Below are 25,932 nucleotides of genomic sequence, written 5' to 3' on the forward strand. Positions count from 1 at the left end.
TTATTAATTGATAATTTTTGTAACAATTTGTTATTAATTGATTGGCAAATTTACAATAAAGAAATAATGTCAATTTTGCTCAAAAAGAATAAAATTAAAGAATCAATTTTAAATGTCATTATTATTATTAAATTATTAGTGATACATAGCACTCCATAAAAATCAAAAGAAATCAGTTACACTTTCTCCTAAGTAGTCTAACTCTTGGAAAGTGTGATACATTTGAAGAAGCAAGGCCAGAACATCTTGCTCGAGTAGATACAACTTTGCTTTATTTATCAACTTGACGAGTTTCTTTGAGTCAGTCTCATTTGCACTAATTTCTTGTTCAAGGAAAGGATTGAACCGATAGTATTTGGTACCAACCTCCTTGCACTGGTTAGCAAACTTGCGCGAGACTTCTTCAGAACCACTGACCTAATGAAAAGACAGCAAGATTCATTAATTCGACACCTCAAACTTTGGTAAGTTGCATACATGTAAAATTTGATGTTAACAATACTTTTGTTTCCCCCCCTCTCTCTCTCTGTCTTACTGCGTTCAATAGAAGGTCCAGCATGTTCTTTGGAGTAAATAAACTTGTCGGATTCAAGTTTCCACTGACTTTTTTCTTGGGATTGTGTATGTGTCCGGTCCCCACGGAAACAGCAACAGAGAAGTGAGGCTGCTCCATTGACTTTGTGTCGTGATAATCTCTTATTTTGCTCATGGCAAACTCGCTTGGATTGTTGGCCTTCACTCCTCCATCAACGTAACCATTGAAGGATGTGAAGTACATTGGTGCTGCACTGGTCGCTCTGGCTGCCATCCACACCGGAACTACAGGTAATATACAAGAATATGCAAGAATGTACAAGGGTGTGCAAGAATGTACTTGCAAGGGTTAAAGGTGTACATTATGTCAAACACATGTTAGTTTTATAGTTTTACCGTCATCGTGGCTAAAATTATCAAAAAATTCAACTTCAAGATTTCCCATACTGACAGCCGTTATCATCACCCTGTAATAATAATAAAATTAATAATACATTTAATAATATACTACACATAGTATTATCACTGTACTTTGGTTCTCTGATGTCTTTCATTTTTGTATCTTTGAATATTTCCATCATTACTTTCTCCATTGCCTCCGAACGATTGCCTGCTTGGAAGATTGAGCCACCAAAAACATCCGGAGCTATTTTAATGTACATATCTCTAATATCACTCAGTGTCATGTGACCTGAAGAGAAAACAGTTTGAATGGGATTCAGTTAGTCAGTTATGGTTTTTATAAGCCATATTCTTCCTTTTCTCTTTCTCTTGATCTCTTTATTGTCACTCTTCTTTATCCATTCATTTCATTTCCTCCCTCTTTCCCTCCCTCCCTCCCTCCCCCTCTCTCCCTCTCTCCCTCTCACCATAAACAAGAGCTAATGCTATTATTCCTCCAGTGCTGGTTCCCACTATCCAGTCAAAGAGGTCAATAATCCTTTGTCCAGTCCTTTCCTCAATGTCCATCAATATTTCAATGCTCATGAGTCCTCTCATTCCTCCTCCATCAAGAAACAATATCGAGTTCCCAGGGACTGCCTGACCTACTCTTGTCTTCCGCCATTTGTATACATCACCCAGCTGCATGAAACCAGCAGCTGTTGAAAAAATAATAATAGTATATTAAAAGTAATTTTATGCTAAAAGCTATGTTTATATTTTTGGTCCGCTTAATTGACCCAGGTATTAATTGTCGTACCTGCTTGACTGATGTCGTTATGCTCTTCCTCTTTTAGCATTCTTGTTATTTCATTCTCCATGTCGAGACAGAGTCTGGCCTCCCTCCTCCAGCTCAGGTAGAACCCAATCGTCTCCGGAGCACAAGGCAGGTTTTGACTTAACACACTAAATCCTCTTGGACGTCTGAGGAAGAGAGAGAGAAAGAGTCATAGCAGCTGAATCATTTTTTATTGTCTTACGCCGGTGACATTATCTTCGGTTTTACTGCAAAGCTTTTTATTTTCTCTTTAATTTTTCCTTTAGCGAGGTCAATCGGAGTCTGGTTGTGTGCGTCAAGTGCTGATAGGTCAGCCCCAAATGCTATTAACGTCCTAATTATTAACTTTTCTCCTTTCTATGTAAGAAGAAGATTAAATGTGAGGACATATCTTAAACATGTGAGAAGAAGAAATGAGAGATTTAAATTAAAAGTGAGGAAATCTTATGAGAGAGAGAGAGAGAGATTAAATCTTAAATAATGTTAACAATGAAATTATGTATTTACCCTTGCAGCAATATGCAGAGGTGTATTGAAGTCTCCATCTCTCTCGTCGATCCTCACTCCTTTGCTTGACGTCAGTAGAGCCACTAACAGGTCATTTTTGCTTTTACGCACAAACGTGTGAAGAGGTGTGTCATGATGATGATCGGTGGCATTGGGATCAATTTCAGGATTTGTTAGCATCTTACGGAGATTCTAGAATGAGTGATATGGTGAGATTAAAATTTTAGCTGAAAACTTTAAAGCTGCTACAAAATTTTGCCAAAAATAAAAAATAAAAAATTCTGCATTTCTATAATTTTGTGACAATGGACCAATGGGTTTTTGCTTGTCACAAAATTGGGCAAATTTTGCTAAAAATGATAAGAAAAATTCTCCATTTTAATACTTTTTTTCTTATGCAATCTTCTCAGATATGGAGTAATAATTTACACTGACTCACACTGCATTAACTCAATAATGTAATTTAAAGTTTACTCAACCGGAAAACTATACATAAAGTTATACATACATTCCTACATCCAGTAAACATGTGTAAGTTACAATAATAACAACAATAGTACAACAATGTATAGTAGCATTTCACAACTGCTATAGATGGTTTTGTGATCAATAGACGACAATAAAACAAGTACTTACCTTGATGCTTTTGGCCTTGTGCAGTTCATTTGATTTGGATTTCTGCAATGGCAAGGTCATAAATTTTTTCTCTGTTTCCATCAAAGCTTCTAATTTCTAAGCACAAAGTGAAAATATTAAAATGTCAGCAATTTCTGTTACTTTTTTCTGTGTCTTCTTTTCTTCCTCTTTTCTTGCTAAATCAAGACACAACGTGATTTCTCTTGATTCTGGTCTCATGAGGCGATGCCTGGCTCCTAAACCCTCTGCATTACTAGTCAAACCAGTTACAGTACTGGTTATGGTGCTGGACTGCTTTTGGTATAATAACGCTGTCTGTGGACTTTTAGGAGACTTTCTCTGCAATGGGACAAATTATGAATAACAATAATAGTCGGTTATTTTGAAAATACTAAGTCATTGTAAACAAAACATTCATTGCCAAAATGAAAATAGTAAATAAAAAATAACAACAATAACAACAATATGTAGTGTGATAAACAGGAGCTGATAACAAATAGATAGCATTTATAGATGGTATCACTATTTACAACTTACTCTAATTGGAGGACCAGTATTGGCCGATTGATCACCAGCTGTAACATCATTATTTTTAAATATACCAGATTCTTCGATCCCGTTACTAACCACACTCACAGTGGTTGAGCTGCTGCTGCTGCTTGCTACTAGTGTTGATGGTGCTACGCTAGCTCCATTGGGGATCAGTTTAGTAGGCCTGACAGCTGCAGAGGTTGTGAAACTGCTCATGCTGAACCCAGTCAGTTTTTGAGAGAAATATGGCGAGGATGATAATTTTTCTGCAGCTGCATCTCTTCCCCCATCCATTGCTACTCGTCTTCCATCAGTCTCTATTTCCTCTTCATCAGTCATTGAATCTCTTTCTTCTACTCCATTTGAGCTCTGAAATGTAACTCTCCCTTTTCCATCTACTTCTTCAGTTCCCTGGATATCAGTGATCTGAAAAAAAGATATAAACTTCATTCGTATGGTATGACATGTTTTCTTTACTTCTTCAAAGCCATTTCTAAAATAATCCGGTTCTTCTACAGAAATAAAGTACTCATTTTTATTCTGTACCCAAAAAGAGACAAACATGAATTAAAAAAAAATTAGAGCAATGAATATCATATCATACCTGTCTTACAAAGTCAATATTTAAATTCTGAGTGTCTCCTCCACTGCCTACACTGTTACTGTGCTTCTTGAAATAATGTCTCTTTGGTGGCATATGGAGGAGGTCTGCAACCACTGCTGAGGGTCCATTGTATTTGACCCTTTCCTCTTCTAGTTCTTCCTCTTCCTCTTCTCCGCTGGAGTCTTCAAAGTCGCTGACAGAAAGACAGATCCCAGTAGAGGAACGGCAGCGCCTCAAAGGCAGCTCAGAGTTGTACAAGCTCTCTAGCTCTCTCCAAGGCCTGAGCATTGCTGATGGTGCTAATTGTGATCATACAATAAGGAGGCTGCATGTGATGGCTAATGAGGAGGAGGGGCTAATTATTTTAATTAAAATAATATTTTTTGGAGGTGCTATTTTAAAAACAATAAACATTTTAACAACACAGCATTGCTCTTTTATCTCGCAAAGACGACCATGGCTGCTTGCAAAGACTGGGCCACAGAGCCAGACCAAGAAGTATCAGTAAAAGTAAGAGAAGAGAACTGCTCCTTTTGTTTTGGTCGACTCACTGAAGTTGACCTTTGGTAAACTCATGTATTATTTTCACAGATCTCCCTCTCTGGCCCTGGCTCGCTGCCACCCACCACCGTCTGTGAAGCATTTAAAAAGACTGTCCTTAAATATCCTGGGCATCTGGCCCTCAAAGTAAAGAGAGGCGAGAGTGGGATCTGGAAAAGCTGGACTTACAGAGAATATTATGACAGCGTGAGTGGAGCTGCTAAATCAATGGTAAAGCTTGGACTGGAGGCACATCATGGAGTTGGGATACTTGGATTCAATTCCCCTGAGTGGTTCTTCACTTATATTGGAGCTATCATGGTGAGAGAGAGAGAGGGGGGAGAAGAGAGAGAGGGAGGAATAAACAATGGTAGATCTAAACATGTATTTTTGTTGCTAAATAGAAATGATACCTAGCATTGCTGCTATGAGTTGCGTACACTCTAGCTTCACATAATTTGAAATGAAATTAGAATTTTAGTGATTTAATCAAGAGTATTGAATTATTAATTAATTTAATATTGGGTGTAAGAGCCACAGTTCATGTTATAATTGATTTATTATTTCCAATTATGATATCATTATATCAAATAGGCTGGCGGTATTGCAACAGGCATCTACACTACTAACAACAAAGGTATCGACGATGATATTGCAACAGTTTTTTTGTTATGTGTTCTTTACTGAATTTCATTGTGTTATGCCACTGTTGTGATGTGTTTTCTATCATGTACACACACGAATGTATATAGACTGCATGTACAGTGTACACTATTTATGGCACACATGTACATGTACATTTTAATGCTCTTGTGTTTTTTTCTTTAATGGCTTCTGATTATGTTGGAAACTGTAGCTATTGGCATTTCTTTCTTCTTGACTGAAAATTCTTGTTTTCTGAAGTTGTAGCTTTGATGTTTGTGTATGCATAATTTGGCTATCATGAGTTGTTTTTGTTCTTGTTAATATTTTTGTTGCTGTCTTGTTAATATCTGTTGCCTTTAGAGACGTGTCAGTATATCGCTAAAGATTGCCGTGCTCAAATTTTCTTTTGCGAAAACGAGACTCAAGTGAACAAACTACTAGAAGTAAAGAGAAAAGAAAGGAGACAGAGAGAGAGAAAGAGAGAGAGAGAGAGAGGGATAGAGGTGAAGCAGTACAATATTCATCACTTGTTTATTTAGGCTAAAGACTCGTTGCCAGATTTAAAGGTCATTGTTCAGTATTTGCCTGAATCAGTCCAGCCTGTTTCTCCGAGACACAAAGAAGCTGGTGTACTCTCTTGGGATCAATTCATTGATTGTGGAAAAGTAAAATAAAAGACAAACACTTCATGTCAAAACACCCTCATGTTAAAAATAAACCAATCCTTTCATGAAGTTTTTGTGTGTGCTTTTAGCTTTCAATGGTTTGTTTATTGCTAATAAATGATGTACTGTACTTTTTAATGTAGTATTCAGCTTCAATCCTTTAGTATACATGCATGCTAGTGTTGGTATTGTTGATCAGGATCATATTTATGATAGGATGTACCAGCTCCAATCCTTAGTGTATATATGTAATGCATGCTGTAAAAATATAGTGCTTGTATTATTGATCATGTGAATATAGGATGTACCAGATTATGAGCTAAAGTGGAGGATAGAGGCCCAGAAGCCAGGACACTGTGCATCACTTGTTTATACATCAGGGACTACTGGATCTCCAAAAGTATCCAAATATGTAATAATAGGATTAGGATCACCCTCCTCTCTCTCTCTTCTCTTCTCTTTTAGGGTGTCATGTTAAGTCATGATAATCTAACATGGTGTGGTCTTGTAGTTGCTAAAAGATACGACTTTAATGAGGTATTCATGGACATAGAAACACTCTTTTGATTATATTTTTGTACAGAATTTTCGTATTATTAGCTATTTGCCATTGAGTCACATAGCAGCTCAGATGATTGACATAATGGCTGCAGTAATGATTGGACATACAGTGTGGTTTGCCCAACCTGATGCACTGAAAGGAACAATCAAGAGTACATTACTGGTAATGGAAGAGGAGGGAGAGAGAGAGTGAGAGAGAAAGAGAGAGAAAGATACGGTAGGTTGTTTAGCTAAACTTGTTTAACACTCACATGGAATTGTTTATCACCTAAGTGTGTAATAACACGGGGATCAATTTCACTTTTACTATTATTATTATTATTATTATCATTAGTATTATTATTATTATTTATTGTTATGTTATTGATGTTATTATTATCAGGAGGTCCAGCCAACACTCTTCTTTGCCGTCCCAAGAGTTTGGGAAAAATTTAAGGAAGTGATCGAGAGAGAAACTAGTGAGATTTCAGGACTAAAAGGATTTATACTGGAGAAGTCAAAAGTAAAATAAGATCCTTATCTCTTTGGTAATGTGCATGTACATATATGTATTGCATTCAGAGTATTGGCAAGAAAACTCAGTTAAAGAGACAAGTGGGTGGAGATGTTTCATGGGGTCATTGGATTGCTGAAAAGTAATTACCGTATGCTCAATGAAAGAATAATTTTTACTCTTGACTACTCATGTAGAGCTGTTTTCAAAGGACTTAGGAGCAAGATGGGTTTAAACAACTGCATCATGATGGTAAGAATCAATTACAATTTAACGACATCTCTTATCTTTTAATTTCTATCTTTTTCTTCTCTCTCTTTCACCTCCTGCAGGCAACAGGGGCTGCTCCATTACCGAGAGCAGTGGCCGAGTTTTTTGCTCAGTTTGACATCACACTCTGTCAGATGTATGGGATGAGTGAAACCACAGGAACTGGCTGCATCAACAGTCCGAGTGAGTGGAGAGTGTGTACATATAGATGAAGCCATACAATGAACCAAAGCTCCTTCAATTAAATGCATTCATGTACTATTTTCTTTCCATAGCTTGTTTCAGGCCATTCTCAGTTGGTCAGGTAGCCCCTGGTACAGAGGTAAAGCTGGATAGTCCTGGTCCTAATAGAGATGGGGAGATATGCCTCAGAGGAAGGAACGTGTTTATGGGGTACTTGCACGAAGAGGCAAAGATGAAGGAAATATTTGATGAAGAGGGCTGGCTTCATTCAGGAGACATTGGCAGTGTAGATAAAGATGGTCAGCAAAATACAAACAAAGAGCTATCTAAAGTGATGATTGTCCTTTTCTCTTATTAGGTTTTTATTATATAACCGGACGCTTAAAGGAAATGATAATAACGAAAGGAGGAGAGAATGTAGCACCAGTACCAATTGAAGAAGTAAAATCAATCGTCATTCTTGTGTATGTGATGCTTTTTATGCAGAAAATGTTAAAGACAGTGAGATTATTAAGTAATGCAATGGTCATTGGCGATGATCAACAATTTTTAACAATTTTTGTAACTATAAAGTGTAAGGTATGTCGATAACATAATACCAAACTCATTTATAGCTTGAGGATAATCCAATTATTGTTGATATTAGTTTGATGAATCGAATAATCCAACTGATGAACTTGATCCAATTGCTAAAGGAATACTGCATGATATTGGATCAGAATCCACCACTGGTGAGAGAGAAACTAAAGAGAGAGATAGGTTGAGAGAGAAGATTTTAATAAAGGAGAGAACAAATGACAACACTTTGTTTTCATTATAGTATCAGAGGTGCTAACAGATCCATTAGTGAAGCAGTACATACAGCAAGGCATTGATAAAGTGAATGAAGAAGCAATAAGCAGAGCAGCACGCATTCAGGTTGGTTTATGATGTAGTGTAGTATGTGAGTGATTTAATGGTTTTGATTTGTTGTAGAAATTTACAATACTGCCAGTTGATTTCAGCATCAATGGTGGAGAATATACGGCGACGCTTAAAGTTAAAAGAAGAGTTATAATTGAGAAATATCATGAACATATTACACACATGTACTCTACTGCTAATAGTAATGGGGCAACTGTCCAGTGATTTATGTCAGTATATTTAGATTTATTGATCATTAGTTACTGTATTGGACCTTCAAGCACATGAAAAGCATAATGCATATTTAGATCTACCACAAAATTATAATTCCAGTCCAGCCCACTTCTCTGTGTCCTTTCTGCCTCGTTGGGTTTGACAGCTGACTCCCTGATGATTATCTTCATTGTGACGGTAATAATTCGATTCTTTGAGTTGCTGTTTGTGATCCAGATACTCTTATTTGTAACAGCAGCACTATTGGCAGTGTCACGGTTATTGTTATTTTACCTGGTCCTCCATGAGGGAGCGAGAAGGTTAGTGGACAGACAGGTAGCCGCCATACTCCAACCAGATGAAAAGGATAATTCATCAGACGAGACTATAATCCTCTTTGTCAGAAACTTTTTGACCAGTGGGGCTAAGCCTTTAGTTATACAAGCTAAAAGATCTGATACTATTGAAAGTGTCAAACAAAAGATTGTGGATAGACTAGACACACAGCAAACAAGTCCCACAGATCAAAAACAGATTATGCTTTTTAATGGCAGGCATAAAATGTTGATTTATGAAGAGAAAACACTTTCAAATTACAATATTAAAAATGAGGATACAATTCGTTTATGTCGTGTGGCTCATGTCAAGAGAGGTTTCATGTTAATTCATGTAAAAACTCTAACTGGTAAAGAAATTAATCTCATAGCTGAGCCTTTTGTTACTGTTGAGAAGGTTATGGAAAAGATACAGGATATAGAAGGGATCCCGCCTGATCAACAGAGACTCATATATGTTGGTAAGCAGTTAGAAAATTGTCGTATCATTTCTGATTATTTTATTAAGAATGGAAGTGTACTACATTTAGTACTTCGTCTTCGAGGTGGCGGCTTGACAATACTTGTAAATGTGTTTGGTATGGGAGTACTTCATTTTTCAGCTGGAACTCCAGACACTATTATGAGTATTAAAGAGCAGATAGAAAAAAAAATTAAAATCTCACCGTACTACCAAACACTTATATTTTCTGGTATGAAAATGGAAGATGACCTTACACTTGCAGATTACAACATTCTTCAAAGTGGATACATTTTATACTTGGAACTTTGCCTTGACCTTAACAAGATTGATGTTGTAACTCCTGATGGTGTATCATTTACTTATAGAATTGAACCTTCCGACACTGTTGAGAATGTTAAAGCAAAGATACTGTATATTGGTACAAATGGAGTTCCACGTGATCAACTAATGCTCTCATTTGATGGTAGAATATTGGAAAATGACAAAACACTCCTAGATTATAATATTCACAAGGAAAATCATTTGTATTTAATTTTTCCTTCGCAACCTGATTGTAACACGATAAATGTTGCAACCCCAACTGGTGAAACAATTACTGTTGTATATAATCCTTCTGATACTATCAAGAATGTTAAATCAAAGATACAAGATAAAGGAGGAATCTTATCGTATCGTCAGGTGCTTACTTTTTATAAGGAGTTGGATGATCTTCAAACAATTTCAGAGTGCAGAATTAAAAGAGGGCATACAATCTACCTATCTCTTCTGCCAACTAAGATTTACTTAAAGTTTCTAGAAGAATCATATGATTTATCTCACATTCAAGAAGACACAACTATAAAGAGTATTAAAGAGAAAGCTAGTGCATTCACCAACATACCAATCGAACAGCTATTGCTTTTTTTAGATGGTCATCCAATATATGATAACTCTAAGCAAATCAAGGGTTTTTATAGATTGCTATTTGAGTTTGAAGTACAACTTAATGAACACTCTATTGCTAGCATTACTGTTGCACTCACTGTAGGCGTAAGAAGAACTTATCAAGTGGCCTTGGGAGCTCGAGTAGGAGATTTGAAAGGGCTAATCGAAGAATCAACTGAAATACCAGTCTCTAAACAATTGCTTTATGATGCATCTATTCAGCATGTTTTATGGAATGAAGCACCGTTGTACCAGTATTATATCCGTGGTGTTCAAACAAATAATGTCTGCATTGATCTTTTTGTTCCATTGACTGTTCACGTATCAATACCTTCAAAAAGCGCTGTTGTTGAAGAGTCTATACTTTTAGACGAAAGAGTTTTTGACTTAAAGAAGAGGCTTTGTATTCAACATGGTTTGAATTTGTCATACGTGACATTAACTTACAACCAATCGATAATGAGTGATGACAAGTTTCTTGGAGACTATCAAATACATGATGATGATGCAATGCTGGAGCTAAGTTTAGGTAATATTATAGTTTTATTATTATCATTAATTATATATTGCTGTTAGGTACGACTCTTCCTACCCCTCCTTCTGATGTATCTTTTCACCCTCCTGTTGCCAATCTTTCTCCTGCTGCTGATCCTCCTCCTCCTCCTCAGCTTCATTGGATTAACAGACATAGTGATCTTATGAAAGATGTTGCTGCTCAAGCTCCTGATCAATGGAGGAACATTGGCACAATGCTTGATATTCATTTTTCACAATTGAATTCTTTCAGAGATCAGTTTAATGCTGATCCAATGGCCTGCTATAGTGCTGTTTTTCAATATTGGCAAACCAGCATAAGGAATCATCCTTTCACTTGGAATACTATTGTGGAGGTACTGGAATCAGATGTTGTTCTAAGACGTGATCTTGCTGCAAAAATTAGAGAAAAATACTTGTGAACTGTTTTTTTGCTAATGTTTTATTATTTTCATTATTAGTAAACAACATTACTGATGCTAAAGACTGCTTGCACTGGAGCAGTCAATAAAATGCGACTTTTGTGCATGCAGAGATCAATAAACACGAAAATTTATTAAAATCACACTGATAATTAACAACAACAAAAAAAGATTAAAAGACAGGCAGCAACACAAACAATGATTAGTCCAATAGTTCCAAAAACTGATCCAAGGACAATAGCAATGATACGATCACGGTCAGTAACTAATGAAAGAAAATTGATATCATTACTAACATTCTAAAACTATAGTAATGTAACACTATACCCAGATCTAGTACTATGAGTGTATAAACACTTGTATAATTGCAATACAGAAATTACAAGAGTTAATCAAAAGTTGTTTAAATTTGCTGTAGTTTTTGGAAAGACATTTTCTGCTATGTTAGGACTTACGGTAAAATATTTTATAACAGACTAAAAATTTTAATTATCACACAAAGAGATTATATAAATGATTAATCAAGACAAAATTTTCTGATGACAGTAACAGTAAGAACACAAGCAAGAATCAATCCAATAGTTCCAAAAACTGATCCAAGGACAATAGCAGTGACACGATCACGTGCAGTAACTATTAGAAAAAATTGATATCATTACTAGCATTCCATACTATAGTGCTTATATAGATCTGTAGTAGATCTACTATGATTAATATAATGAGTGGATGCTTTGATTAATGCAGGGATTGCTACAATACTTTTACCAGTGATTAGAAAGATAAAACATGGAAAATTATAAGTAATAATTCATTCAGTTTCATAATACAACTAAGTGTGTAGTGTTATTCATTTTTCATCCGATGCCGCAAGAAAAGGAGTAATAAAAAAATAATAACAATAAATGCAATTGCTCCAAAAATTGGTCCAATAATAGTACCAATGATCTTGTCAAGATGCGTGACTATAGAAAATGCAAGAAATATTGATAAGAATAACAAGATGAAACTCTGTGCTAAGAATTCAGCTCCATGAAATTATAATTTAGACCTCAGGGCAATAGAGCTTGCATGCAAAAAGAAGCAAAAGCCACTGGTAAAGTGTTATGAAACCATTTAATTTACAGTCATAGTACTTATCGTGGGAGCAGTAGTTAATGTTTTAGAGAAACTTACAGTCGCATTCATCTCTTGTGCCAGCATCTTCTTTCTCCTTTTCATCAAAATCTAATCAAAATAAAAAACAGTATTTCATCTTGTTTTGAATGGAGAAAACATGCAATAGAATTAATCAATTATTTACCACATTCTATTGTAACATCATCATCATGAGAACAAATTATATCGATCCTTTTTCTTCTCTTTGCACCATCATCATTACAATAACAAGAATCAATGCAGTCAGTGCTGCTTGAACAACATGTATACTGAGTGGTTCTTCCATGAACACCCTCCCTAAGAAAGAGAGAGGGAAAGAGAGTAAAAAAGAAAGCATACAAAGAAAAGAATGTGGCAAAATCAATTACCAACATGTTATAATACGTCTCATAAACACTGTTACACTTTAAACTAACATGTCTGAGATGTGGTTATATTTAAGTGCGTATGTATATCCCAGTTGTCTGCAAGCAGTGTTAGCCTCTCCCTCTCCAAACCCATTGTCACATAAAGTGTCCCAGTCACCTGACAGGTATATCTCCAGTCGTCCCATTGATGGGTATCTACTGGGTATTATACGTAGGTGCTCTTGATGGGGATCGGTCCATACTGGTGTTGAGCCTAAAATTAAATGAGTTCATTTTGTAGCTGTTGCTTTAAACTATATTGATGCATGCATGAATGAATGAATGAATGAATGAGTGTGGTACTCACTGCATGCGACTGATACATCGTTGCGATCATCACAGCTAAAGGTCTCTTCGTATGAGCATTGGAATATATGCAGATTGTTATTAGCACAGGATACATTAGCAAGTAATGTAGGATGATCATCTATACCATATCTAGAGAGGAAAGTGCATATGACATAACTTCCTTTTGTCGAGGTTTAAAGATTAAAGTTCAATAATAATTGTTGTATGGCTTGGATTGGAACGAAAAAGATACAATAATTACCAGATTAGTCTTTAATGCACACTGTCTGATTGTATCAGAATCATAAATTAATATCTACTTGACTTAATGCTTACGAATCAACTGCTGCGAATGAGTGGTTATCAGCTGAATCATAGCCCAACTGGTGACAGATCACGTTAGCTTCATAGCTACCAAACCCAGTATTGCATATGTTGCTCCACTGTCCCTTGTAGTATACCTGGACACGACCAGAGGTATATGAACCTGTTGCTAACCCGTTAACTGCTAGACGAACCTCACCATTAGACTGGCCTAGCACTAAAAGACAATAAAACTGGTGTTTATTATTAGAATGCTCTTACCTGTAACTGCTGAAAGAGAGAGGAGGAGAGAGAAAAGAGGGAGAGCTTTTAATCTACTCATTTTTGATGTAGACTACACCGGCTACAAGCAGCTTGTACTGTTACGGGCACAGAGAAATAAATTGCCTAGCCCCCACCCAATGCCAAGCCACACCTTATATCACAGACTAAAAATTATTATTACAATCACAGGCTAAAAATTATTATTATTATTATAATAACACAAAGAGCTGGTATAAAAAATGATTAACTAAGACAAAATGTTTTGACGACAAAAATACCAATACCAACAGCAATAATTAGTCCAATAATTCCAGCAATTGTTCCGGCAACAATAGCAACGACACGATCACGTGCAGTAACTAATAAAAGAAAATTGATATCATTACTAACAACGTTTCAATACTAGAGTACATATACTATAATTAAATATAATGAGTGGTCATGCAAAAATTAATAGTTATTGGTATAATAATAATAAAACATAAAAAATAACAACAGTTTTGTTTGTACATAAAGAATTTTATGTGTCAGATTTATTAATTTTTCATTTGATGCCGCCAAGAAAAGAAATGCCAAGTAAATAATAAAAATAAATGCAATTGCTCAAAAATTAGTCCAACAAACAACAATAGTATGAATGATCTGGTCAAGATGCATGACTATAGAAAATGCAAGAAATATTGATAAGAATAACAAGATGAAACTGTGCTAAGAATTCAGCTCAATAAAATATAGTTTAGACCTCAGAGCAAGAGCTCACATGCAAGAAGAAGCAAAAGCCACTGGTAAAGTGCTATGAAACGCTTTAATTTACAATCAGAGTACTTATCGTGAGAGCAATAGTTAATGTTTTAGAGAAACTTACAGTCGCATTCATCTCTTGTGCCAGCATCTTCTTTCTCCTTTTCATCAAAATCTAATCAAAATAAAAAAAACAGTATTTTACCTGGCATTAAATGGAGAAAATATGCAATAGAATTAATCAATTATTTACCACATTCTATTGTAACATCATCATCATGAGTACAAATTAAATCGATCCTTTTTCTTCTCTTTGTAGTGTCGACTGTGTCGTCGTCGTCTTGACAATAGCAAGACTCAATGCAATCAGTGCTGCTTGAACAACACGTGTACTGAGTGGTTCTTCCACCAGTACCTTCCCTAAAAAAGAGAGAGGAAAAGAGAGTAAAAAAGAAAGTATACAAAAAAAGAACATGGCAAAATCAATTACGTATTATACGTCTCATAAACACTGTTACACTTTAAACTAACATGTCTGAGATGTGGTTATAATCAAGTGCATATGTATATCCCAGTTGTCTGCAAGCAGTGTTAGCCTCTCCCTCTCCGAACCCATTGTCACATAAAGTGTCCCAGTCACCTGACAGGTATATCTCCAGTCGTCCCATTGAAGGGTATCTACTGGGTATTATACGTAGGTGCTCTTGATGAGGATCGGTCCATACTGGTGTTGAGCCTAAAATTAAATGAGTTTATTTTGTAGCTGCTGCTTGAAGCCATATTGATGCAGCATGAATGAATGAATGAATGAATGAATGAATGAGTGTGGTACTCACTGCATGCGACTGATACGTCGTTGAGATCATCACAGTTAAAGGTCTCTTCATATGAGCATTGGAATATATGCAGATTGTTATTAGCACAGGATACATTAGCAAGTAATGTAGGATGATCATCTATACCATATCTAGAGAGGAAAGTGCAAATGACATACCTTCCCTTTGTTGAGGATTCAAGATCAAATTAAATTCAATTAATGGATTGGAACAAAAAGATACAATAATTATCAGATTAGCTTTTAATGGACATAGTCTGATTTATCAGAATCATAAACTCGATTCAATGCTTACGAATCAACTGATGCAAATGAGTGGTTATCAGCTGAATCATAGCCCAACTGGTGACAGATCACGTTAGCTTCATAGCTACCAAACCCAGTATTGCATATGTTGCTCCACTGTCCCTTGTAGTATACCTGGACACGACCAGAGGTATATGAACCTGTTGCTAACCCGTTAACTGCTAGACGAACCTCACCATTAGACTGGCCTAGCACTAAAAGACAATAAAACTGGTGTTTATTATTAGAATGCTCTTACCTGTAACTGCTGAAAGAGAGAGGAGGAGAGAGAAAAGAGAGAGAGCTTTTAATCGACTCATTTTGGTGTAGACTGGCTGCAAGCAGTTTCTACAACTGTAAAAGGGCACAAAAATGAAAATAATTTGCAAGCTTGCTTCCTAGCCCCACCCAACATTAAGCCACACCTTCTACCACACCCAATAGATTAACATCACGTGATGTGTTTAAAAAATCATGTGATACTGAACCCCACCCATCCAGTTATTATTTTTTCAGGTGGTGAACAGTAGAAGGAGGCACGTTCCCTTCTGAAGCACAAGTCTTTGGGTGTATTTGTATATTTTTTAGCTCACAAGTGCCTTACTCTATGAGAGGGCCATGTCTGGAGCCAACAGTACCAATGGAAGTGGAAAGAAAGGTAGTAATATACTGAGTTATGCATGATACAACTTCTTACTTATTTCCATCAAAGAGTTGGCTTTCATTGTTGGTGGGTTCTTTCCTGGTAGAGAAGGCCGTGAGAGGATGGTTGCTCCGTACGCCATCGATAAGGAGCTGATCGGTGATCCTGTCTTCTCAGAGTTTGCTAGAGCTGCCTGCCCTTTTATGATGCCTGGGATCTACCCACAAGACCCTGACGTAAATAAATAAATAAATAAATTAATAATGGGTTTTAAGAGTATTATGAAGGGTTTTCTGTAATTAGCCCCACCCTGTTATTGTGTATGCCACGCTCTCTTTAAGATAGTAAATAAACATGTGATGACATACAAGTGTGTTAATGAGTGTGTTATTTTAATATTTTAATTATCGTTTTATCTCTCTCCAGCTTGCTGTCAGTACTGGGTATAGAATGAAAGAGACGGGCCACCAGGCTTTTAAAGAAGGCGATTACAAGTTGGCCGCCACTAAATACAACTATAGTGTCCAGCTGTTTCAGTTTGTGTTGAAGATATTTCCGTATGTTGCACACGAGGTTCTGTTACTTCATAACAGTCTTTCTGCTTGCTATTATAAAATGAAAGACTATGAGAAAGCCCTGGCCTCTGCTAACACTTGTATAGAATTGGATAATAAAGAGATCAAGGTACAGTACATCTGTATAATGGTGTTATTGTTAGTATTATTTTTATCGTAATAGTCTTAGTGTTATTGCTATTACATACATGTATATGATAGTTATTAGTTGGCCAAATTATTGAGCTACTTTAAAAATTTGTAAAAAATCTAAATTGAATCGGAATCAGCTCAAACTTTATATATAGCATAAGAACATGTATATGTATCAGAAAAAATTATAAAAATGAAGAATTCTCTCCTTTTCATTTTTGGCAAAATTTTGCTGATGACCCTGTACTATAGTACAGGGACTTTGACCTGATTTTGGAGCAACTTTAAAAATTCATAAAAAATCCAAATTTGATCGGAATCAGCTCAAACTTTATATATAGCATAAGAACATGTATTTGTATCAGAAAAAAATTATAAAATGAAGAATTTTCTCCTTTTCATTTTTGGCAAAATTTGGCCGATGACCCTGTACTATAGTACAGGGACTTTGGCCTGATTTTAGAGCAACTTTAAAAATTCATAAAAAAATCCACATTTGATTGGAATCAGCTCAAACTTTAAAAACAACATAAGAACATGTATATGCATCAGAAAAAAATTATAAAAATGAAGACTACTCTCCTTTTCATTTTTGATGAAATACCATGTACATGTACATGTACATACAGAGTGCATAGTTCCCTCAATTTATGCATCTCTTCTATCTCTTCTCTCCTTTGCCTCTTGCAGGGTTTTTACAGACGTGCCGAGGCCTCTCTAGGTCTTGCTGACGTTGGTTCTTCTGAAGGTAAAGACGTCACTAAGCTTTACGAGGAGGCCTTGGGGGATTTCTGTAAATGTTACTACACGATGACAATGGAGAGTGATAAAGGAGCTAGAGTCCAGCAGTTCTGTGATGCAATGATAATAGCAATTAATTTGAGTAAGGATTGGTACAAAATTTAAATTTTTATGCTTAAAAAACTAGAAATACATATGCGAATATTCATTTTATTGTCATTTTTGCATTTATTTGTTCCTCCTTTCCTTTTATTTTTCAGATTTAACTGAAAACCTTCCTGATTTCCACGAGTTTGACAAAGACTCGTTCTGTGGCCCTCTCATTCTCTACCTACTCAACAACTACTCGAAAGAGAAGATTGAGAAAGCGCTTCAATTCCTCTTCTTCCCCTCTCCGAGTATAGAAAAGAGTGGCCTAGCGTTTAAGTATCCTTGCGATGTCTCCTCTCTCTCTGTGTGTCTCGTGTATACTCGTGGTGTATTAACTGAGCCAATATTGGACATGCTAGTACAGTGTAACCTCCAAGTCAAGCAGACTGACGTTGTGCAGTTAGTCTCGGCTCTACAAGAATCAGAGCTGTCCTTGTTCCAACGTCTTGTCTCAATATGTGAAGCTCAGTCCACCACAAGCTGTGAGTCGGCATTCTCTCATTTACTCGATCGGTCCCTCCTCTCAAAGAACCGAACCTTTGCTACTTACTTGATCTCAAAGGGAGTGACTCCGACACGTCTCTCGTCTGCACTTGCCTTTGAAATGCTAATGGAGTTCAACTCATCCCAAAACGAGGACATTATAAAGATTGCCAATGCTTGTAGTCCAGACGTTCGGGCGGAGTTTGCCGCCAAGAGTCTCGCCATGTCAAACCTACAGCTGTTTCATGAGATACTCGATACCGGCCCCTTGCATTCTTGCTACATTGACATCAGTACCTTTATATGCTCTCCTCTAATGAACGAGGAAATGAAGTACCTCAATAGGTTTCTTGATACAGGGGCATGTCCGAACGGGATGGTCGGGAGTACCTCGCCTATGGTTGCCATATTCCAGGGTAACACATTGAATCGGGAGACTCCAGTTCCACTGAGTCGTGAGACCCAGGTCCTGCTAGTGGTGATCCTAATTGAGAGAGGTGCTTCTGTTATTAACCTCACTGGGGCCTTCCCTGACCCCATGAGCCCTGTACATGTGGCTACCAAACTGGTTTTAGAAACAAGTAAAGCTTGATAATTGATTGCTTCCTTCTTTACCCTCCCTCCCTCTCTCTCTCCCCCCCTCTCTCTCTCCCCCTCTCTCTCTCCCCCCTCTCTCTCTCTTTTAAAGAGATCATGAAGCTCCTCCATTTAGTCTGTGAGAGGTTTGACTTCCCTTCTAATGGTAGGATAGTGGACAAGCACAACAGGACTCCACTCCACATTGTAATGATCACTGAACCAACTCTACTCAGTCTTGAGGTATGAGCATGAAAATATGCCTGTACTTAGTACTTTAGTGAATGTAGCAAGCAATCTAAATTAAAATTTATAACATCATTAATATCAATTAACCTCAGAATATATGCACATTACTGCTTATAATTTAATTTATTTTTGCAGTAATTTATTTATTATTTATTTGTGCAGATTTTGGAAGTCCTTGTGAAGTATAACATTGACAAGAGCATCAAGGACGATCAGGGGAAGAGGGCGGAGGATTACACGAGACCACAGCTGGATGAGAAGAGAAGAGCACTCGTCTCTGTAAGACCACCGGCTAAAGTAAAGGAGCTCAAAGATAAAGAAGGAGGAGGAGCAGTGACTGGAGACAAAGGAGGTGAGATAGCATGCATTATAATTAATTAAGGGCATTTTTTAAATTTTTATTGTTGTTGTTGTTGTTCACAGGTTTACCTTGGAGGTATAAAGAGTATAATTTTGACGACGAGGACATCTCATCCGACGAGGAGACAGGCAGTGGTCGGAGAGGAGGGAGGAAGAAGTGGGAAATGAGGTACCTCAAAATGGCCAAGTCGGGCAGGCCACCGTGGAGCTGTGACATGAGTTTATTTCCACCATCAACCTCTTATGAGGTACCTATACATGTACCTATACCATAAAATGTGTATCACTTTTTATAAATGTACATGTACATGTACACGTACATGTACATGTAGCTATTATTACGTTGATATTTGCCTCTTTTTTCTTACACTAGAAAGCTCTTGCCATAGCAAGGGAACAGAAGGAGCGTGGTAACAGTCTCTTTGGAGACAAGAAATATTCCGAGGCTCTGCAAATGTACGGGAAGAGTCACATGACGTACGACTGGATATGTGTCAATCATCCTCGTAAACTATCGGCAGTCAAAGACGACATAAAAGTCCTCGTCTGTAACATGGCACTAGGATACCACAGGAGCTCCGTTCCTGAAGCTTCCGTTGAGTGCTGTAACGATGCAATAGATATCGACCCCACCTACTACAAGGTATGAACCACACCCCTTAATTAACATCTATATAGTGGTAATATTTTTTTGTAATTAAAAAATTTTTTTTCTCACTTGAATTGATTAATCACGCCCACCATGGCCTAATTAACCACGCCCATCATTATACTTTTTTAGGCATATTATAGACGGGCTGAAGCTTACAAGTATATAGCGAAAGAGAGGACACATCAAACGAGACGGGATTACAATTTTGAGTGTTACTGTCTAGCGGTAAAGGACTATGCTCGGGCGTACAAGTACTCTACTGCCACAAATGAGACCAGTAAAAGGGCAGACATGTTTTATGAGTGTATGGTAATAGCACTGGACGTAGGTAAGTGGAGGGGGAGGGAGAAAGGATGTACTTGTACAGCGTAGCCCTTGGTTTCTTGCAGGATTTTGGCATTCTTGTCAGTGGATTGTCAAGTTGCTTAAAAATTGGGCCAAAGTCCCTGTACTATAGTACAGGGTGTTTGGCCAAATTTCACCAAAAATGAAAAGGAGAGAAATTCTCCACTTTTATAATTTTATCTGATGCATATACATGTTCTTATGTTGTATAGAAAGTTTGAGCCCATCCTGATCAAATTTGGATTTTTTATGTATTTTTCATTATGTTACAGATCACACTAAGTTCCTTCCGTCCATTCATGACTGCGATAAGTCTCAGCTCCTCACTAAAGTGGTTGAGCTCCTCGTCAAGAACAGAGAGAAACAAAGCAAAGAACTCTCCCTCTACCTGGACTATCTTCTCTTAAAAACCTCTCATATACCTAATGCCGGCCTAGCTCAGTCTTATCCCTGCTCCTGCTCCTCAGTTCCTTTAGTTCATGTCCTGCCTAATGTACAGATTGACTTGTATAGGGCGCTACTAATGAAAGGTTGTACAGTGACTCAGGATGATATTGTGGCTCTGATACGTGTACTTAAGAAGAGCCAGGGACAGCTTTTAAAGGTACATATACACTGTAGTGTTTATTTTTTAAAACATGATTTATAGAATTGTTTTTGTAGATTACATGTACAGTAGATTTAGTATACATGTACATGTGTATGTTTTTTGTACATGTACATTTTATGTTAGCTGTGCTTTATGTCTCATTTTTCTCTCTCAAGCTTCTACTGGACTCCTTCATGAAAGACAGAGATGACATACAATCCTCGCTCACTTCAATTTGTGTTCAGATACTCAGTACGAAAAAGATCCCGTTCATCTCGACCCTCGTTAAAAATGGGGCCACACCCCCTTCGGAGAGCATTCTGGAACATTCCGACTTTTTCAAACTTGACTCTGTCCTCTCCAAATACGTGTCAAACGCCTGCAAGCCGGAGAGTCGCACTAAGTTATTTTGTAGTGTCCTTCAGTCTGGGGGTACTAAAGAGAGCATTGATGTATTGCTACAATCTGGTCCTGTCCTCATCCAAGAAATAGACCTCTCGGCCATTATCACTTCAAGCCTGCTCCTCCATCATACAGAAATACTCAAGGAGCTTTACTCAATCACTCCTCCCTCTGACCTCCCTGTCACCTCTTCTGCTTCTAAAGCTCTCAGTGTCCTCTTGGGGTCTAAGCTCCCATCTCAGCTACAGCAGGCACAGCTTGCTGACTCCCTCATCAGGCTTGGTGCTAATATCAGCGGCCTGCCTCAGGCTTACAGCGAGCCTCTCAGTCCTGTTCATGCTGCCACTAAACTCGCTTTAGAAACAGGTCAGTCTAGTAGTACATGTACTTGTATTTGGTTTATGTACATGTACTTGTGTATGTGCTAATTAATATATTATTTTTTGGGTTTTTTTTGTGGTTTTTGTTTACATTTTTCTCTCCTCTAGGACATGTTGATTTAGTTCATACTGTGTGTACAAGGTATGCATTTGATGGTCAAGTTAAACTGATTGATAGGAACACACAGACTCCTCTCCATTATGTAATGAGATCCAAACACAATGAGAAATCCATCAAAGTAAATTAATAAGCTATTGATATGCTATTAAACTATTAGTCATTTGCAATATACAGAAATGTTTCATGATACCGTAATTTGCCTTTTTTTCGTACAAAAATTTTTCGTTTCAGAAAAATTCAAGTGGAAATATTTTCGTCTTCTCATAGTGTACGAAAATTTTTACAGTCTGAAAATTTAGCTTCTCTTGCATATACCTTGTCCTTTACCTACTGGTAACAAGGCCGCTATAGTAGTGTTTATAATTCTTGAGATAAGAGGTTCTTGACCTGGCTGTTCCCCCCGACATTACTAGTATACGGATAGTACTGGAGATGCAGCAATGACCAATTTACGGATAATAAACGGAAACATTAAATGGCTACTTTTGTCACATGGTGGACCGTTTTATTTTATAACTCAGTAGTGAAGCAACTGATTGAAGTACAGCAAGCACCAGTGGATAGAGCAAGGTTGAAGCTGCAAGAAGATACCTACTTATCAGGCCGTACCTTAGTCTTTCTTTGATGAATTAGGTCATAAATTTTGGTTGCTCAAAAATTTTCGATTGAAATATTTTCGTCATTTTAGGACCATACGAAAATATTTCCACAACGAAAAAAAGGCAAATTACGGTATACATGTACATGTGTACATTGTATTTTCTTTCTTTCCTTTTTTAGATTTGTCAGTATTTGTGTGACTATCCGATCGACCCACAGATTAAGGACAGGTGGGGAAAAGCAGCTCAAGAATACGGGAAGAAAGAAGGCGATAAAAGATTGACCTACCTTCACAGAGCTGCTGTATTAACCGGCCGCCATACACCTACACCAGAGGCACCAGAAACTGGAGCTGCTGAAAGTGCTCCTAACATGAATGAAAATGTTGTGAATGAAGCTATTAGTAGCAGTAATCCACCACCCCCACAGAGTGAAGGTGGTAAAGGTCGTAAGAATAAGAAAAAGAAGAAGAACAAAGGAGGTAATGCTGCTAGTAGCAGTGATAAGACCACACACGATAACAAGAGTGTTCCACTGGTTAACGGTACAGTGGACAATGGTACAGTGGATAATGGGAGAGACTCACCGGTCACTCCGGAAGAGAAAGTACATGTACATGTACCAGTATCGGCCACTGAGGCTTCAGAGACTCAGCCATCTTGTCCTAGTCTAAAGACGCTTCTTTCTGTCCTGAACGAGAAAGGAAGCGAGTATTTCACATTACAGATAGATCTGACTGACCCTTCGGAAGACGCTGCTGTTGATCAACACGAGTCTTCATTCAGTGGTACTGATGCCATCGTCGTGGAGTCTGACTATATCACACAAGAAGATAAGCTCAGTCTAAGCAATGGAGTAGCAGCGGATGAGGTTTTTAAAATTGATTTTGATAACCTCCCGTGGGAAGTTGAGGTCACAGATAGAGTCCTCCTCTTTTTAAAAGACCCAGCCTATTCTAAGGTTTTAAAAATCTCCGTGATAAGTCGACTGCAAGAGCTCGCCAGAGGGTGTCTGAGTGACGGCAAGACTCTCTCATGCTCCGCCCAGTTGTATAAAACCAGTCTGACCGGTTTATCCTGTATAATGTGGGAAAAAGCCATTCAGTTCTCGTCGCGTTGCACGGACAAGACAGAAAGAGAAGATTCGAGCCATGTTTACTCGGAGGTCATCCGTGTATGGGATGTTATTCCAAATAAAGAGCACCTCACGTGTCTGCAGCAAATAGAGCGATCCCACCAGAGAGGCCTTCAGTCTCACCTCTGCTTCCCCTTGTTACCCTCGGAGGAGGACGGGGGACGTTCCCCTCATTCTCATTTACCGCGTCACTTCCTTATCTTTAAAGACCATAATCCCGCCCATGACGACTCTGTTGCCATGGTAACGTACATCCCACCCGCCAGAGTGAAAGAGGATGAGTATAATGTTGTCACTTTTTATTCGCTGACCTCGTCTGTTGTCCAGAGCGTTATTAACGGGTACCGCCCCCGCAGGGACTTTCCTTTTAAGGAGTGGCCAAAGGAACATGACATTATTCATCTCCCTAGCAACGGGGAGGCTATCCTGTTGCTAGGGAGGAGTGGAACGGGTAAGACCACGTGCTGTTTGTATCGGCTGTGGAACCAGTTCAACAAGTACTGGGAACAGGTTTTTGCTAATGAGGGTGATCCTTGCTATCCGCACAGACCACTCCCTTTGATGGGCCAGTCCTCCATTGAACTGAGAGATATTGTAGGAGCTGAAGACGAGGGTATGGGTGGAGACGGAGAGGGTGTGGTTTATATCAATGAGGAAGAGGATGAGGGAGGTGAAGGTGAAGATGAAGTCGTCAAATTTGAGCATTTGCATCAGGTGTTCCTTACTAAGAACTACGTTTTGTGTTCGCAAATGAAGAAGAGGTTTTATGACATGGTAGCGTCCTACGACACTTACTCACAGCATTTAGAATACGAGGCTCTTCCCTGCCCTCTCTCTCTGAAAGACATCAACTCTAAAGCTTTTCCACTCTTCCTTACCTCAAGGCAATTCCTACTCCTCCTTGATAACTCCCTTGGGGGCAAGACCTTCTTCCCTCGTAACAGAGACGGGTCTCTGGCAGTGAAGATCTGTAGCTCCGACTATGAGACTGAAGACCTGGGCACTCTACTGGACCTTGACGTGAGTGATGGTGAAGAAGAAGAGACGAATGAAGAGGATGAGCTAGCTAGGGTTGTTGGTATAAAGCAGGTTCCTGTGTGGAGAGAGGTCACATCGTGTTATTTTGTGAACGAGATATGGCCCAAGATATGCTCTCATTGTAGCGACAAGAGTATCGACCCCCTGCTTGTATGGATAGAGATAAAGTCCTTTATCAAAGGCTCTCTATTAGCCGTTAGCAAACCCTCGGGTTGTCTCTCCCCCTGGGAGTATGAATCGATCGGTCGTAAAATGGCGACTAATTTCAGTGGAAACAGGACAGAGATATACAGTCTCTTTGAGCATTATCGTGACTACGTTCATCGTAAGAGGAGTCTCAATCTATTCGATGAGAACGACCTTATCAATAATATCTATCAGAGACTAGTCAAGTTGGAATCGCCAGAGCTTCCCTGGTCCATACATCATTTCTTTATTGACGAGGTACAGGATTTCACTCAGTCGGAACTAGCTCTTATTCTCCGTCTCTCTCAGGAGCCTAATGGGCTCTTTCTGACCGGTGACACAGCCCAGAGTATCATGAAAGGTATCTCATTTCGTTTCAGAGACCTCAGGTCTCTCTTCCATCTTGCAAAGACTCAGTCTGCGGCCTTACCCTCTCCAATGCGTATCTCAGTCCCACGTGTACACGAATTATTAATCAATTTCCGTTCCCATTCTGGTATCCTGAGGCTAGCCACAAGTGTCATTGAACTACTCAAGGAGTATTTCCCGAGTTCGTTCGACCGACTACCAGAGGACAGAGGCATGTTCCCTGGACCCCTCCCTGTCTTCATCCAGTCCTGTCATGTGACTGATCTTGCTGTGTTGCTAAGGAGCAATAAGAGGGCCTCATCATGTATTGAGTTTGGTGCTCATCAGGTTATTATTGTACAGAATGAAGAGGCTAAGAAGTCTTTGCCGGACGTGTTGAAAGGTGCTGTTGTACTTACTGTCTTTGAGTCTAAAGGACTTGAATTTGATGATGTATTACTCTACAACTTTTTCACTGATTCATCTGTAAGTGTATTATTATTATTATTATTATTATTATTATTATTATTATTATTATTATTATTATTATTATTATATTTCAGATCACTAAAGAGTGGAGGGTAGTATCGACCTATGCTGACAAGACTGCGCCCCCTTCAGACTCCAAGACCAAACCACGCCCACTCAATTTCAACGAGAGATTCCACAAGTCTCTCAACTCGGAATTCAAATACTTATACACTGCAATAACACGTGCCAAGTGCAACCTCTGGATCTACGACTCCA

The 25,932-nt window shown here is 38.1% G+C and overlaps 6 protein-coding genes across 8 annotated transcripts; 3 read left to right on the top strand and 3 right to left on the bottom strand.

Moving 5' to 3' along the window:
* Nucleotides 1-120: 120 nt before the first annotated feature.
* On the bottom strand, nucleotides 121-4,401 carry LOC109580312 (85/88 kDa calcium-independent phospholipase A2-like). Its single transcript, XM_019993351.1, has 13 exons — nucleotides 4,032-4,401; nucleotides 3,905-3,967; nucleotides 3,434-3,853; nucleotides 3,038-3,235; nucleotides 2,897-2,992; nucleotides 2,261-2,452; nucleotides 1,956-2,110; nucleotides 1,736-1,899; nucleotides 1,404-1,634; nucleotides 1,066-1,225; nucleotides 931-1,001; nucleotides 536-819; nucleotides 121-417 (listed from the first exon to the last, which is right to left on the bottom strand). The coding sequence occupies exons 1-13, from the start codon at nucleotides 4,317-4,319 to the stop codon at nucleotides 163-165; spliced, it is 2,577 nt and encodes an 858-aa protein (XP_019848910.1). The 5' UTR covers nucleotides 4,320-4,401; the 3' UTR covers nucleotides 121-162.
* Nucleotides 4,402-4,429: 28 nt separating this feature from the next.
* Nucleotides 4,430-8,571, top strand: LOC100634504 (long-chain-fatty-acid--CoA ligase ACSBG2-like). The gene is made up of 18 exons (XM_019993363.1): nucleotides 4,430-4,541; nucleotides 4,623-4,892; nucleotides 5,166-5,208; nucleotides 5,577-5,659; nucleotides 5,756-5,881; nucleotides 6,183-6,281; nucleotides 6,347-6,418; nucleotides 6,465-6,605; nucleotides 6,825-6,944; nucleotides 7,004-7,077; nucleotides 7,133-7,187; nucleotides 7,268-7,388; nucleotides 7,481-7,687; nucleotides 7,747-7,829; nucleotides 7,875-7,967; nucleotides 8,035-8,119; nucleotides 8,209-8,306; nucleotides 8,364-8,571. The coding sequence occupies exons 1-18, from the start codon at nucleotides 4,488-4,490 to the stop codon at nucleotides 8,514-8,516; spliced, it is 1,977 nt and encodes a 658-aa protein (XP_019848922.1). The 5' UTR covers nucleotides 4,430-4,487; the 3' UTR covers nucleotides 8,517-8,571.
* A 53-nt stretch (nucleotides 8,572-8,624) lies between these two features.
* On the top strand, nucleotides 8,625-11,198 carry LOC100634629 (polyubiquitin-like). The gene is made up of 2 exons (XM_003382557.2): nucleotides 8,625-10,755; nucleotides 10,803-11,198. Exons 1-2 carry the CDS (start codon nucleotides 8,682-8,684, stop codon nucleotides 11,180-11,182), a joined length of 2,454 nt encoding a protein of 817 aa, XP_003382605.1. The 5' UTR covers nucleotides 8,625-8,681; the 3' UTR covers nucleotides 11,183-11,198.
* Nucleotides 11,199-11,288: 90 nt separating this feature from the next.
* LOC100634878 (neurotrypsin-like) lies at nucleotides 11,289-15,874 on the bottom strand. 2 transcript variants are annotated; one of them, XM_019993373.1, is made up of 7 exons: nucleotides 15,741-15,873; nucleotides 15,492-15,696; nucleotides 15,198-15,328; nucleotides 14,893-15,097; nucleotides 14,615-14,781; nucleotides 14,486-14,536; nucleotides 11,289-11,447 (listed from the first exon to the last, which is right to left on the bottom strand). In XM_019993373.1, exons 1-7 carry the CDS (start codon nucleotides 15,799-15,801, stop codon nucleotides 11,335-11,337), a joined length of 933 nt encoding a protein of 310 aa, XP_019848932.1. In that variant the 5' UTR covers nucleotides 15,802-15,873; the 3' UTR covers nucleotides 11,289-11,334. The 2 variants fall into 2 exon arrangements, with proteins under 2 accessions (XP_019848932.1, XP_003382607.1); XM_003382559.2 differs by lacking the exon at nucleotides 11,289-11,447 and adding an exon at nucleotides 13,792-13,979 and having other exon boundaries at nucleotides 15,741-15,874.
* LOC100634756 (neurotrypsin-like) lies at nucleotides 11,666-13,764 on the bottom strand. Of its 2 annotated transcripts, none has more exons than XM_019993385.1 (7): nucleotides 13,618-13,764; nucleotides 13,369-13,573; nucleotides 13,052-13,182; nucleotides 12,754-12,958; nucleotides 12,483-12,634; nucleotides 12,356-12,406; nucleotides 11,666-11,815 (listed from the first exon to the last, which is right to left on the bottom strand). In XM_019993385.1, exons 1-7 carry the CDS (start codon nucleotides 13,676-13,678, stop codon nucleotides 11,700-11,702), a joined length of 921 nt encoding a protein of 306 aa, XP_019848944.1. In that variant the 5' UTR covers nucleotides 13,679-13,764; the 3' UTR covers nucleotides 11,666-11,699. The 2 variants fall into 2 exon arrangements, with proteins under 2 accessions (XP_019848944.1, XP_019848939.1); XM_019993380.1 differs by lacking the exon at nucleotides 11,666-11,815 and adding an exon at nucleotides 11,930-12,144.
* A 119-nt stretch (nucleotides 15,875-15,993) lies between the features above and the next one.
* LOC100635005 (uncharacterized) lies at nucleotides 15,994-25,928 on the top strand (the record flags this gene model as incomplete). Its single annotated transcript, XM_020004142.1, has 15 exons — nucleotides 15,994-16,139; nucleotides 16,194-16,360; nucleotides 16,551-16,808; nucleotides 17,522-17,714; nucleotides 17,833-18,786; nucleotides 18,894-19,024; nucleotides 19,193-19,382; nucleotides 19,454-19,638; nucleotides 19,764-20,033; nucleotides 20,172-20,370; nucleotides 20,660-20,991; nucleotides 21,153-21,744; nucleotides 21,867-21,997; nucleotides 22,660-25,671; nucleotides 25,749-25,928. Coding segments are annotated over exons 1-15 (6,834 nt in total), but the record flags the coding sequence as incomplete, so codon positions are not given.
* Nucleotides 25,929-25,932: the final 4 nt, after the last annotated feature.

Source organism: Amphimedon queenslandica, unplaced genomic scaffold (assembly GCF_000090795.2).
Source record: "Amphimedon queenslandica unplaced genomic scaffold, v1.1 AMPQUscaffold_13521, whole genome shotgun sequence".
NCBI lineage: Eukaryota > Metazoa > Porifera > Demospongiae > Haplosclerida > Niphatidae > Amphimedon > Amphimedon queenslandica.

What these genes read in the sequence shown, in the direction of transcription:
- LOC100634878 (XM_003382559.2), bottom strand. Translation starts at nt 15,801, where the DNA reads ATGAGTCGATTAAAAGCTCTCTCTCTTTTCTCTCTCCTCCTCTCTCTT. An exon ending in CTCTCTTTCAGCAGTTACAG is followed by an intron (nt 15,697 to 15,740) that starts GTAAGAGCATTC and finishes ATTGTCTTTTAG; the next exon opens with TGCTAGGCCAGTCTAATGGT. An exon ending in CACAAGAGATGAATGCGACT is followed by an intron (nt 13,980 to 14,485) that starts GTAAGTTTCTCT and finishes TTCTTTTATTAG; the next exon opens with TTACTGCACGTGATCGTGTC.
- LOC109580312 (XM_019993351.1), bottom strand. Translation starts at nt 4,319, where the DNA reads ATGCTCAGGCCTTGGAGAGAGCTAGAGAGCTTGTACAACTCTGAGCTG. An exon ending in ACAAGGCCAAAAGCATCAAG is followed by an intron (nt 2,453 to 2,896) that starts GTAAGTACTTGT and finishes CACTCATTCTAG; the next exon opens with AATCTCCGTAAGATGCTAAC. An exon ending in CTCTGCATATTGCTGCAAGG is followed by an intron (nt 2,111 to 2,260) that starts GTAAATACATAA and finishes CTTCTTACATAG; the next exon opens with AAAGGAGAAAAGTTAATAAT.
- LOC100634756 (XM_019993380.1), bottom strand. Translation starts at nt 13,678, where the DNA reads ATGAGTAGATTAAAAGCTCTCCCTCTTTTCTCTCTCCTCCTCTCTCTT. An exon ending in CTCTCTTTCAGCAGTTACAG is followed by an intron (nt 13,574 to 13,617) that starts GTAAGAGCATTC and finishes ATTGTCTTTTAG; the next exon opens with TGCTAGGCCAGTCTAATGGT. An exon ending in CGATGTATCAGTCGCATGCA is followed by an intron (nt 12,959 to 13,051) that starts GTGAGTACCACA and finishes ATTTAATTTTAG; the next exon opens with GCTCAACACCAGTATGGACC.
- LOC100634629 (XM_003382557.2), top strand. Translation starts at nt 8,682, where the DNA reads ATGATTATCTTCATTGTGACGGTAATAATTCGATTCTTTGAGTTGCTG. An exon ending in AATGCTGGAGCTAAGTTTAG is followed by an intron (nt 10,756 to 10,802) that starts GTAATATTATAG and finishes TATTGCTGTTAG; the next exon opens with GTACGACTCTTCCTACCCCT.
- LOC100634504 (XM_019993363.1), top strand. Translation starts at nt 4,488, where the DNA reads ATGGCTGCTTGCAAAGACTGGGCCACAGAGCCAGACCAAGAAGTATCA. An exon ending in CAATCAAGAGTACATTACTG is followed by an intron (nt 6,606 to 6,824) that starts GTAATGGAAGAG and finishes TATTATTATCAG; the next exon opens with GAGGTCCAGCCAACACTCTT. An exon ending in TGGATCAGAATCCACCACTG is followed by an intron (nt 8,120 to 8,208) that starts GTGAGAGAGAAA and finishes TTTTCATTATAG; the next exon opens with TATCAGAGGTGCTAACAGAT.